Consider the following 13,855-nt stretch of genomic DNA (forward strand, 5'->3'; position numbering starts at 1 on the left):
TGAGTTGTCTTACTGATGAGTTGTCTTACTGATGAGTTGTCTTATTGATCTACTGATGAGTTGTCTAACTGATGAGTTGTCTTACTGATCTACTGATGAGTTGTCCTACTGATGAGTTGTCCTACTGATGAGTTGTCCTACTGATGAGTTGTCCTACTGATGAGTTGTCTTACTGATGAGTTGTCTTACTGATTTACTGATGAGTTGTCTAACTGATGAGTTGTCTTACTGATCTACTGATGAGTTGTCCTACTGATGAGTTGTCCTACTGATGAGTTGTCTTACTGATCTACTGATGAGTTGTCTTACTGATCTACTGATGAGTTGTCTTACTGATCTACTGATGAGTTGTCTTACTGATCTATTGATGAGCTGTCTTACTGATGAGTTGTCTTACTGATGAGTTGTCTTACTGATGAGTTGTCCTGCTGATGAGTTGTCCTACTGATGAGTTGTCTTACTGATGAGTTGTCTTACTGATGAGTTGTCTTACTGATCTACTGATGAGTTGTCTAACTGATGAGTTGTCTTACTGATCTATTGATGAGCTGTCTTACTGATGAGTTGTCTTACTGATGAGTTGTCTTACTGATGAGTTGTCTTACTGATGAGTTGTCCTGCTGATGAGTTGTCCTACTGATGAGTTGTCCTACTGATCTACTGATGAGTTGTCCTACTGATCTACTGATGAGTTGTCTTACTGATCTACTGATGAGTTGTCTTACTGATGAGTTGTCCTACTGATGAGTTGTCTTACTGATGAGTTGTCTTACTGATGATTTGTCTTACTGATGAGTTGTCCTACTGATGAGTTGTCTTACTGATGAGTTGTCTTGCTGATGAGTTGTCGTATCAATACAAGCTTTAATAATATTTTAAAGCTTTATGTCAGCCCATGTACCAGGAGTTCTAAACAAGCCATGATGTCAGTGAAAGCAGTGGCCAGGTCTCCCTTGTTTTGACCTCAATGGGACAACCTGGTCAAATAAAAAAGTATTTTTCCGACCATGTGACCTGACCAGGAATAACTATTTCCTGACCAGGGAAAAAACCTGATCAGGAAAAACCAACTTTTCACAAAGTGAATTTAGCTCATTAGTTACCATATTATAACACTTTACAGTTCTATTTCTCTCTTATGTTATTCAATCAAAAGGGCAGGGGCTGTGTCTAAAGTGCGTTCTTTATTAACAGCTTTGTTAAGAATTAACCATGAACAAAGTCCCAAAGTACAATCATTTTTATTTTTTTAATTATTAAAATCCCATACATTTCGAAGGATACAAATTAAAATGTGTTACAAAAATCTATACATCCTTCTTTAAAAAATGTAACACAAACATTACAAACCGATAAACACAGAAACAGAAACTCATACAGGGTTTTACATTCAAAGCTCAAGAGTATCAATTGATTTCAATACCTTCTTATTCTCACAGAGCATAATATTCAATGTGGCAAAGTAATTATTCATGTCTACCTTAAAAAATATTGAAAAATACGTTTTTTTTCCTTAAACAATTCATTTCATGGATGTGATATTTAGCAAGAATTATAATCAAATTTACCAAAGTACAAAGTTGACTCCTGAGAAATAGAATTACTTTAAACATGTAGAACTCCAAGAATGTTCATAGAATGTTGCGGAGCTTATGACATCACCATAGAATTAGAATTCTATTTCATTTTTAGAATTCTACCATTTTAGTTCACACCATTTCGTTTTGAACCGCCTGGAGCTGCCTCGCTTCATTGAACAGTGGTCATAGCAGTTGCTCCCTTGCATACGATTCTTACGCAAAAGGATGGCTGCTTGTGATTTGCCAGAGTTAGGCCCCCCCCTCTTTGTAGGTAACTTATTACACGAGTTTGCGGGCGGAGTTAGTTACCATAAGAGATAAATTGTGTGGGCTACAATAGGAGAACCGGGTACGACACTGTCCTTTACTATTCTGTACAGGGGACAGTACAGGAATCGGGTACCTAAGCCCATTAAAGAATATTAATTGAAAAGGGAAATTAAAAGGCAAAAAATATGTCGGCAAATAAAGATGGAGACGGTGGATGGAAGAGCTTTGTGTGGAATTCGGAAAGGAAGGAATTTCTAGGACGCACGGGTGGCAGTTGGTGTAAGTACATAAATCCGTAATAAGCTACTTTTAATCGACGCTTTTCGGGATATTAACTCGAGGATAAAAATGATAAAGAGTTTTAGCCCTGTTGTTTCTGTGTATTCTCAGAATACTGTAACGGCACAGAGTTTCAGACTCTTTCTGTATTTCCTGATTGAGAAATACAGCACCTGTTTGATTGGACAGAGCATGCTATTTCGTGAAATTCACGTTCAATGGCAAAATTACAGGAGAAACATATTAAATGAATTAAACGTGATTTATAAACAACAAATCTGTAAAAAATAACCTTATAACCTATTGATGGAATACGATTACAATAAATGTAATGATAAGTAGGACTGTCTAAAAGGCAATTTAAATATATTCAGACTTTTAGGTCCAGTGAACGTTAATAATGTTCCTATCCGTTATTGTTCGTTTAACGGGGTTGATCATGTACAGCGAAAGCCAGAGTCTGTGTCCTTTGCCAAAGAGGTCATTTTGAAGGACATAATTGACATTATATGGTGGCATTCCGGAGTGTTGGATTGCAACTAACATGTGCTTGTCTTGCCAAAATGGCATGCTTGTTTCTGGTGTCACATACTTAGCCTAGATTGGAGAAAATTGATAAAGTTGAGAAATATGAGTTGCTTTCTTTCTCTGAACAAGATAATGTGCCAAATGACAGGGGAACAACCATAACCTCGTCAATTAGCTGTTTAATCCCAATACCGTTGTTGTTTTTAAAGGAATCAGGGTTCAAGGTTAGTAGTCAAGGTGATCAGGCCCTTTCGCCTGAAGCTGATGTCATAGTTTTGGACCGAGAGAATGTAATGGACATGAAGCCAACAATGAGCATTGATTTACCAATGAGCCACTTTTCTGTTCAACTGGTGAGCTTGCAACATTGTAACACTGACGTCATCGTTACATTTTTTCGAGTGGGAGACTGTTGCAGTAGCTAGTTTATCTATTGGCAACATTTAGGTTTTATCTCGGCGCTTTTCTACATAGGAAGAGGAAGATCAGGTCACGACTCACATGCTCGGTTTCTCTAGGGCCACCCCCCCACAGACAACTTTGTTTCTTTTAGCAGCTACAGCTAACAATTTGTTGCTTAAATCAATTCCTCGAGTTCACATAGGTAGGGCGATTATTACCGTAGGCTTTCACAATACGAGAAAAAGAAAGACTTCGATAGTACGCTCTAGTAGGGGACACAGGATCAAGTCAATCGTCGACGGGTTGCCAGTTGTTTCCTGAAAGCGGACAGACTATTGTTGGTAACGCAAAGGGCGCCTGTTCACTGAGAAGTGTTGGTGTATCTGTCGAAACTGTTGCTGTTCTTTGAATGAATTTATTGAATTCAGAAGCTCAATGAAAGTAGCTAGCTACGTTTAGAAAGTTCCAAGGTTTCTGGCGTGTTGCCTGTGTTTGCGTAGCCTACATATCTCTGTCGTAGCCGGCCGCGACCGGGAGACCCATGGGGCGGCGCACAATTGGCCCAGCGTCGTCCAGGGTAGGGGAGGGAATGGCTGGCAGGGATGTAGCTCAGTTGGTAGAGCATGGTGTTTGCAACGACAGGGTTGTGGGTTAGATTCCCACGGGGGGTATGAAAAATAAAACAAAATATGTATGCACTCACTAACTGTAAGTCGCTCTGGATAAGAGCGTCTGCTAAATGACTAAAATGTAAATGTAAAATGGATATCGCGCAAGGTATTATCAAGAGCACGTCGGACCAAATCGATGCGCTTGTTGCAGCCTGGTCTCATACACTATCGTAACATAGTAAAGTAAATCCGGGACTGAAAAATTAGTATGATATCATTTTACATTATATGTTATGTTTGATATGGTTACATAAGACAGATGGTTACTTAAGACAAGAACGAAAGTCGGGTGGATGGGTGGGTGTATAACGTGAATGTCTAACAACCCAAAGGTTGCGAGTTCGAATCTCATCACATACAACTTTAGCATTTTAGCTAACTACTTACTACCTTTTAGCTACTTTGCAACTACTTAGCATGTTAGCTAACCCTTAAGTATTTAACCTAACTCATAAATGTAATCATAACCCCTAGCCTAGCTAGAATTCGTGACATATAATACAAATAAATTGTAGTTCATAACATATCATACAAAATGGGTGATGGACATCCACAAATTAATACATACCATACGAAATGTAAAATATCATACTAAAGGAGTGGCTCTGATTTAACTCTACCCACATGTACATATTACCTCAACTACCTCAACTAGCCGGTGCCCCCGCACATTGACTCACTAACGGTACCCCCCTGTATATATAGCCTCCCTACTGTCACTTTATTTTACTTCTGCTCTTTTTTTCTCAACACTTTTTTTGTTGTTGTTTTATTCTTACTTTTTTTGTTTAAAATAAATGCACTGTTGGTTAAGGGCTGTAAGTAAGCATTTCACTGTAATGTCTGCACCTGTTGTATTCGGCGCATGTGACCAATAAAATTTGATTTGATTTGATTTGATTTATGTACAGAATAATACGAAAAAGCTCTGAGACCAGGTTATTGCATTTATGTTATTTAGCAGACGCTCTTATCCAGAGCGATTTACAGGAGCAATTAGGGCTAAGTGCCTTGCTCAAGGGCACATCGACAGATTTTTTTCACCTAGTCGGCTCGGGGATTAGAACCAGCGACCTTTTGGTTACTGGCACAACGCTCTTAACCACTAAACTACCTGCCGCCCCGCCCCAGGATAAGCCTTCCAATAACCCTTTGGCTATGCTGGCTGTGCAGCACCATCTCATCTTTCGCATCAAATCACAATTGGTCATCATCAAAAGTGGTAGGTATAGGCTACTACAGTAGGCTACATTGATTCAGGTCTTCATTTAGTGACACTTGTATCCAATGATGGTGTAATAACTGTAATACTTGCGTCTACCCAGTGCCTAATAGCCTTTTGAAAAGTAAGCGTATACGGTCCCATTGCACGAAATAGGACAATTATGATAATCTCAGCGATCTCTGTGCTGCTTGCCTTGAGAAATGTGAGAACGTGCCTGAGTTGTCCATTCACAACACAAATGTATGCACTCACTAACTGTAAGTCGCTCCGGATAAGAGCGTCTGCTAAATGACTAAAATGTAAAGCCTGCCTGACTGTCTACCCTGCTGTTCTGGGGAGGGGAGGGGAGGGGGGGCATAGACCGAGCTGAGAGAGAGCGAGGTTATCACAAGGACTGGAAGGCATTCAACAAGTCTCCTATTGGCCAATTAGGCCTGTAGGGGGGTTAAAGAACATTTAAATGGTTAACACTTGATAATACTCACTTGTCTAGAGGTGATCACATTCACTCAGTGGTCCGACGGGTCTTTTTACAAGAGAGACGAAAGAGAGATAGCGGTCTGAATTGAGCTATTCCCCCTGAGCTTCCACACAATATGTGGTCGTGGGTGTGAAAGAAAAACACGGATTTGCGAGACTAATACATTAATTTAGACTTTGGAACAGGCCTATAGAGCTGCGCCAGCTACGAAAATGAGTTAGCCCATGGCTCATTGGACAATGCCTATGGGGAAATGAATGGGGCTTTTGGAGGGGGTTTTGGACAATAAGGTCTGAGGTTAACACAGGAATAGGATATCATACGTTTTGTAATATCAGTCAGTCAAGTAAGTAGCCTTGGCTTGTGTGAGCCGAAACGGCTCGTAGGGCAGGAGCCGATCTCCTGTTTCTGTAGCGGGTACAAGTACACCCCCTGGACTGGACGCCAGTCTATCTCCTGTTTCTGTAGCGGGTACAAGTACAGCCCCTGGACAGGACGCCAGTCTATCGCAGGTCCTTACCCCCAAATCTATCTCCTTAATGCTGAGTGCCAAGCAGAGACACATCAGGTCCCATTTTTACAGTCTTTGGATATGACTCTGCCAGAGATTGAACTCACAACTTCCCAGTCTCAGGACACTTTAACCACAAGGCCACCAAGACTTTAGCTGATGAAGATTATCTCATAGAACAAAAGTATACGATCTCCTAAGGCTGTGTTTACCACAGACCTTATTTTAGGCGTTTATCCAAAAACCCAAAGGTTTTGACCAACAAGCCTCTGTTAATAGAGTCCCACAGTGGAGGTGTCATAATACCCATAAAACCTAGCGGTCAAACAGGGAAATGGTTCCAGTCGTTTTTTCCACCATTCATTTTTCCCATAGGGGATATTAGAAACATTTAAAATAAGGGCTGTGTTTCGTGTAGGCTTACCGTGGCGTGATGTTTTGATAACCGTGTAAATCTCTCTCCGACAAGGTGACTTTTATCAATATATTCAGCTCTATTTACACTCAGTTTAAAAAATGCTAATTAGCATCAAAGTAGACATCATGCAAGACTACAAATCCCTGCAAGCTCCTGCATGTCATCTCTAGCAGACACCTTTGCTAACAGATATTATGTCAATTTAAAGAAATGTAGCCAATTTATTCATTACTAAATTTAGCTAACATTAGATAGTTAATCCAGAGATTCTTACCTTTGCCTCGATTCGGCAGTCTCGTCCAGATCATCATGGCATTTGTAGTTCTTTATGATAGCCACATTAGCATCTAATTAACATTTTATTTTTGGGGGGTAAATACAGGCAAATATATTGATAAGTCACCTTGCCCTAGAGAGATTTACACGGTTTTTCAAAACGTCACGCCCTTATTTTAAGTGTTTCTAAAATCCCCTATGGGAAAAATGAACGGTGGAAAAACAATTGGAACCATTTCCTTGTTTGACCGCTAGGTTTTATGGATATTATGACTCATACTGAGGTACTCTATGCCTGCAAAAATACACCATTACTATTGGTTTCTATAGACAGCCATGGTCACCTTTGATGCAACTGGTTTGCATCTCTCTCTCACCCCAGAGCTCACTGCCATGGTAACCACAGCCAGCCTCTCTCTCTCTCTCTCTCTCTCTCTCTCTCTCTCTCTCTCTCTCTCTCTCTCTCTCTCTCTCTCTCTCTCTCTCTCTCTCTCTCTCTCTCTCTCTCTCTCTCTCTCTCTCTCTCTCTCTCTCTCTCTCTCTCTCTCTCTCTCTCTCTCTCTCTCTCTCTCTCTCTCTCTCTCTCTCTCTCTCTCTCTCTCTCTCTCTCTCTCTCTCTCTCTCTCACTATTAAGTTATTCTGCTCAACCAATGCAATAGTAAAAGTGTTTCCTGTAGATAGTTTTTAGTCACTGGATGTTTTGTTATGACCCAAGGTTAAGGGCAGCAGGGTTGATTTACTATTGGCCAGCCTGTCACCTTCACAGACAAAGTAACAGGTCTATCCTGCCTGCCTGACTGCACGGCCCAGTGTGATGTGAGGTGGGGGAGGGGTATGAGTTTGGGGATGTTTGGAAATGAGACTGATAGAGGAGAGGGACTGGTAACCATCGACAACGAGCCAGAGTGACTCATCCTGCTAGACTGGAAGTGTTGTTGCCCTCCGTTACTATTGCATCATGGGAGACGAGATTAATTTCAACACACAGCGTATGGAGTAGAGAACAGTAGTGTGGTGTAGAATAGAGTAGGGTAGGGAACAGTAGAGTAGTGTAGAATAGAGTAGGGTAGGGAATGTGCTATAGTAGTGTATGAGTATGGTAGGGAATGTGCTATAGTAGTGTATGAGTATGGTAGGGAATGTGCTATAGTAGTGGATGTGTAGGGTAGGGAATGTGCTATAGGAGTGGATGTGTAGGGTAGGGAATGTGCTATAGTAGTGTATGTGTAGGGTAGGGAATGTGCTATAGTAGTGGATGTGTAGGGTAGGGAATGTGCTATAGTAGTGTATGTGTAGGGTAGGGAATGTGCTATAGTAGTGTATGAGTAGGGTAGGGAATGTGCTATAGTAGTGTATGAGTAGGGTAGGGAATGTGCTATAGGAGTGTATGAGTAGGGTAGGGAATGTGCTATAGTAGTGTATGAGTAGGGTAGGGAATGTGCTATAGTAGTGTATGAGTAGGGTAGGGAATGTGCTATAGTAGTGTATGTGTAGGGTAGGGAATGTGCTATAGTAGTGTATGAGTAGGGTAGGGAATGTGCTATAGTAGTGTATGAGTATGGTAGGGAATGTGCTATAGTAGTGTATGTGTAGGGTAGGGAATGTGCTATAGTAGTTGTTTGGTACTAGCAACAGGAGTTGTATCTACCCTGGCATTAAACAGGCTGTAGAAGCTACACTGAAGTTTACAGTCAATTCAGAGAAAGTAAAACCATAGAGATTTAGTTTAGAGTACCAGGAAGATGAACACTCTTATGCCTCTCACAGGGATTTACTGTCTTTGTAATTAAATAAATAATTGAATGACTTCTCATATTGGATTGTAAGCACTTTATAATGACGGCATAAGCTTAGTTTAGATAAGCAGATGTTTGGTTGGTTTTTCAGCCATTTGGAAAGTGATTTTATAGACATGTCCATTAGTTACTGAGCTCTGGTGGCAAAGGAGGACACACTGAATTAGATTGAAAGTCATCTCAATCAGCATTGTATCCATCTAACCCTCAAATAACAGTATCTATGGTTAAAGAACATAACTTCAAACTTGCTTTTCTGTATTTTGATGATTATTTGAATTCTAGCCAGCCACACCACACCATGCATGGCTCAGCACTTTAAACCCCAGACGTCTTCTGTTCAGCAGCCTGCCAGTCAAGTGTCTAAGGAGAGGGAAGATTCCCTGGAATTTCCAGTTAGAATCAATTCAGGCAAAATGTTCAAAGGGGCCCTGGCAGGGTGATGATGGGGAATACTATACTAGTATTGTCGCCAGTCACCACTTCACCTATTCACCATGTTAGATCTGCTAAAACAGGACATATCAGTACACCATCTCCTACTAATCTGTCCCATATGTCCATTTGTGATGAATCCCTTCTCTCTTTATCTCCACAGTTAAAATCTTGTTGTTCTACCTGATCTTCTATGGATGCTTGGCCGGGATTTTCATTGGGACCATCCAGGCCCTGCTGCTAACCCTTAGTAACTACAAACCCACCTACCAGGACAGAGTCGCCCCACCAGGTAAAGACTGCTCTACTCCCCTTATACTGCTTTATCTTTATGCTGCTTTATACTGCTTTATACTGCTTTGTGTTACTTTATGCTGCTTTATACTGCTTTATGTTGCTTTATACTGCTTTATACTGCTTTGTGTTGCTTTATGCTGCTTTATACTGCTTTATGTTGCTTTATACTGCTTTGTGTTGCTTTATGTTGCTTTATACTGCTTTATGTTGCTTTATACTGCTTTATACTGCTTTGTGTTGCTTTATGCTGCTTTATACTGCTTTATGTTGCTTTATACTGCTTTGTGTTGCTTTATATTGCTTTATTATACTGCTGTATACTGCTTTGTGTTGCTTTATACTGCTTTGTGTTGCTTTATACTGCTTTATGTTGCTTTATACTGCTTTGTGTTGCTTTATATTGCTTTGTGTTGCTTTATACTGCTTTGTGTTGCTTTATACTGCTTTGTGTTGCTTTATACTGCTTTATACTGCTTTGTGTTGCTTTATACTGCTTTATGTTGCTTTATAATGCTTTATGTTGCTTTATACTGCTTTGTGTTGCTTTATACTGCTTTGTGTTGCTTTATACTGCTTTATACTGCTTTGTGTTGCTTTATACTGCTTTATACTGCTTTGTGTTGCTTTATACTGCTTTGTGTTGCTTTATACTGCTTTGTGTTGCTTTATACTGCTTTGTGTTGCTTTATACTGCTTTATGTTGCTTTATACTGCTTTATGTTGCTATATGTTGCTTTATTATGTTGCTTTATACAGCTTTATACTGCTTTGTTGCTTTATACTGCTTTATACAATATCCTTTTATCATTTTGTTAAGTGTGATTTCCATCAGATGCTAATTGAAGTGTCCAAGTATAAAGATGTGCTCTGGAGCTGGTCGTGATTGGGGGATTATATCAAATCTTCAAATCTTCAATCAAGACACTGTTTGCGATGTTCCGTTGGCTCAGTGGAACGAGAAATATTTAATGCCATTATAATTTAACGATTATAGCTTCTGTAGTAAATGTGTTTTACAGAGAACATGTATACTGTGTACATAAATGGAAATACAACCATGATTAAAACATATAGGCATAGTAAGTAGCTGTAAAATGTATGGCAAATAATATTGAAACATGAAATACAGGCCCAGATAAAGTTCTCAAATATGTAAGAGAATATTTGAATAGGCTTTTATCAGAATCGACCATAATTCATTGTACCATATAAACCGCTGTGAAATATATTTTCCATAACCAAAAACATTGTATTTTCAGCTGTTAGAAGTTGGGTACAAAACCGAAAAGAAACAGACGGGAAAACTAAACTTAAGAACGGGAAGCATAGAAATAGTGCAGATAGAACAGATCTACCTTCTTAGACTTGATTTCAATGAGAATGACAGATCTATAACTCACATTTCTATGTGAATTTGATCGGGTTGCCCCAAAAACGTACATATTGCAGCTTTAAGGGATTCTAACATGTTACTGTTGCCCGGTCGGTGAAGGATTGTGGTTACTGGGCCCCTTTATGTTGCTGTTATGTGGTTGACTGCTTATTTCCAAGGTTTCTGTAAAAACCTGCTCCTGAACGCCGCCTCCTCCCCACTGAAGGTCCCTCTGACCTCCGACAGCTTCAGACATTTTGTCCTTCACTCTTCCTCCTCCCCTCTTCCTCCTCCCTCCCTGCCAGCTTCCCTCCTCAGCCTTCAGCTCCGGGAAACACAGCATTCACCGTTTTTACTGGGACTCAACTGCCTGTCTGTTCATGAACACATCCTTTGGAGTGGGTTCTCACACCCTGCGTGTGCACGCTCATATGAGCCTGTACTCCTGTATGAGCCAGTTTGCTACAGCAGCAGAAGAATCCTGCAGCAACAGGAAATGTGAATTATCATGTGGATTATAATTAATGGACATTTTTGTAGGGGGTTGCTCCATTTTTCAAAAGAGAAAATCAATATTACAAACTCCAGAAGCCTTTTTAAACCTCAAATACACTACAAGTTTTACATTTCCTGCAACGGTTCTCCTGCAACAGGGTGATCAAATTAAGATCCTAAATCGTTACATTCCCTGGAAAAGGCAGTGGAATTTTTTTTCTTCATAACGTGGAGTCAGAGAATCAAACCTAAGCCTGTTTGGAGAAATTCTTTCTGTAATCTTTTGAAGGCACGTTGAAAGAGTCGAAACAGTGCAGCCTTTTGTATTAGAATTTACTGCTTCCTTAATCTGACTGGGAGTACATTTAGAAGCACTGTTTCTCTCTCTCTCTCTCAATGTAAGGGCTTTATTGGCATGGGAAACGTATGTTAACATTGCAGTAAACAAAAGTGAAATAAACAATAGAAATGAACAGTAAACATTACACTCTGAAGTTCCAAAAGAATAAAGACATTTAAAATGTCATATTATGTATATATACAGTGTTGTAACGATGTGCAAATAGTTAAAGTACAAAAGGGAAAATAAATAAACATAAATATGGGTTGTATTTACAATGGTGTTTGTTCTTCACTGGTTGCCCTTTTCTTGTGGCAACAGGTCACAAATCTTGCTGCTGTGATGGCACACTGTGGTATTTCACCCAATAGATATGGGAGTTTATTAAAATTGGTTTTACTCAATAGATATGGGAGTTTGGCTGTGCCAAGGCCTGTTTGCACAGCACATGCTGTCACCTAGGCTGTGTTTTTAGCAGCCATTGTAAAAGACTGGCTTCATGCACATGGGCCTGTTTGCCTGTCGGCCATTTCCCCCTCCAAAGCTGTTGACTATCAAAGGCCGGCCCGCGCTGAGAGGCAGCAGAAACCACATAAGTAGGTGTGGAGTGTCGTGAGTTTCCATTGGTGGCCAGATAAAGGAAGGAGAAGGCTCTCATTCTGAGGCTAAAAGTTTCCATTGTGAGTGAAGAGCACGCGAGGCTGCCGGTTGGGAGGGGGGATGGAAGAGACTTTCACAAGCCTTGACTGGAAGTAAAACAACTTGACTATATTGAACATGTGACTCCCCATAGCATGTGCTAGGACATATGTTTTGAGTAGCATTAAGCTTTAAGACGTGAACGGTTGGTTTTCATTGAGATCTTACACAATAGACACTGGATGAGGATTCCTATTTGGACGTTAAAAGAGCATGGTTAAAGAAACACAATGACGTTTCCTCTCGTCTCGTCTCCTCCCCCTCTCTCTCTCTCATCTCCTCCCCCTCTCTCTCTCTCTCGTCTCCTCCCCCTCTCTCTCTCTCGTCTCCTCCCCCTCTCTCTCTCTCGTCTCCTCCCCCTCTCTCTCTCTCGTCTCCTTCCCCTCTCTCTCTCGTCTCCTCCCCCTCTCTCTCTCTCGTCTCCTCCCCCCTCTCTCTCTCGTCTCCTCCCCCTCTCTCTCTCTCGTCTCCCCCCCCTCTCTCTCTCTCGTCTCCTCCCCCTCTCTCTCTTTCTCTCGCTGTGTTCATGCCACACCTAGCTGTGACCCTGTGTGTGCACCAGGGCTGTCAGTCCATGGAAAATTACTACCACAGTTTAAACAGAGCCCATCTGAAGAGAACGATTAGACACCGAGGGAGGGGGGTCGAGGCTTTTATGATTTTATTCACACTAACGGAAATTAATTAATGGTTAACCATCATTTATAGCTAAAAATGAATTTTGATTTAATCTCAAAGAAAGTCACTTAATTCAGGATTATATATATACCTATTACATTGGTATGTAGTGTTTGGGGGTGGTAGGACCCACTTTGGGTTTCAGTAGACCTTTTGAATGGGCCATTTATAATCCTGTTAGATGCCCTCTCCATCTGGCAAATCTTCCTCCGTAGTTCTCTACTCACAGACTGATTCATGAATGAGGACTCATTCTATTTCTATGATTATACTGATCTCTTATCTAGGGATTTTTACTTCTGTCTGTCAAATAATAAGAATACAAATAATAACAATCAGAATAATACATTTTATTTGTAGAGCGCTTTTCACTTACAGACAGAAATCACAAATCTCTTTACATGTCTCATCTGTATCATCCATACTAACCCAGTGTGTTGTCTACCTACAGGTCTGTCATCCATACTAACCCAGTGTGTTGTCTACCTACAGGTCTGTCATCCATACTAACCCAGTGTGTTGTCTACCTACAGGTCTGTCATCCATACTAACCCAGTGTGTTGTCTACCTACAGGTCTGTCATCCATACTAACCCAGTGTGTTGTCTACCTACAGGTCTGTCATCCATACTAACCCAGTGTGTTGTCTACCTACAGGTCTGTCATCCATACTAACCCAGTGTGTTGTCTACCTACAGGTCTGTCATCCATACTAACCCAGTGTGTTGTCTACCTACAGGTCTGTCATCCATACTAACCCAGTGTGTTGTCTACCTACAGGTCTGTCATCCATACTAACCCAGTGTGTTGTCTACCTACAGGTCTGTCATCCATACTAACCTAGTGTGTTGTCTACCTACAGGTCTGTCATCCATACTAACCCAGTGTGTTGTCTACCTACAGGTCTGTCATCCATACTAACCCAGTGTGTTGTCTACCTACAGGTCTGTCATCCATACTAACCCAGTGTGTTGTCTACCTACAGGTCTGTCATCCATACTAACCCAGCGTGTTGTCTTCCTACAGGTCTGTCATCCATACTAACCCAGTGTGTTGTCTACCTACAGGTCTGTCATCCATACTAACCCAGTGTGTTGTCTTC

At 40.8% G+C, this 13,855-nt stretch overlaps 1 protein-coding gene across 1 annotated transcript in view; it reads left to right on the forward strand.

Moving 5' to 3' along the window:
* The first annotated feature begins 1,879 nt into the window (after nt 1-1,879).
* atp1b1a (ATPase Na+/K+ transporting subunit beta 1a) overlaps nt 1,880-13,855 on the forward strand; it is a 31,706-nt gene continuing 19,730 nt past the window's right edge. Inside the window, exons 1-2 of the mRNA XM_041889547.2 lie at nt 1,880-2,129; nt 9,037-9,165. Coding sequence (XP_041745481.2) covers nt 2,036-2,129; nt 9,037-9,165 — 223 coding nt within the window. The 5' untranslated portion in view covers nt 1,880-2,035. The remainder of the gene's footprint in view (nt 2,130-9,036; nt 9,166-13,855) is intronic.

The sequence above is a fragment of the Coregonus clupeaformis genome, chromosome 11 (genome assembly GCF_020615455.1).
Source record: "Coregonus clupeaformis isolate EN_2021a chromosome 11, ASM2061545v1, whole genome shotgun sequence".
NCBI lineage: Eukaryota > Metazoa > Chordata > Actinopteri > Salmoniformes > Salmonidae > Coregonus > Coregonus clupeaformis.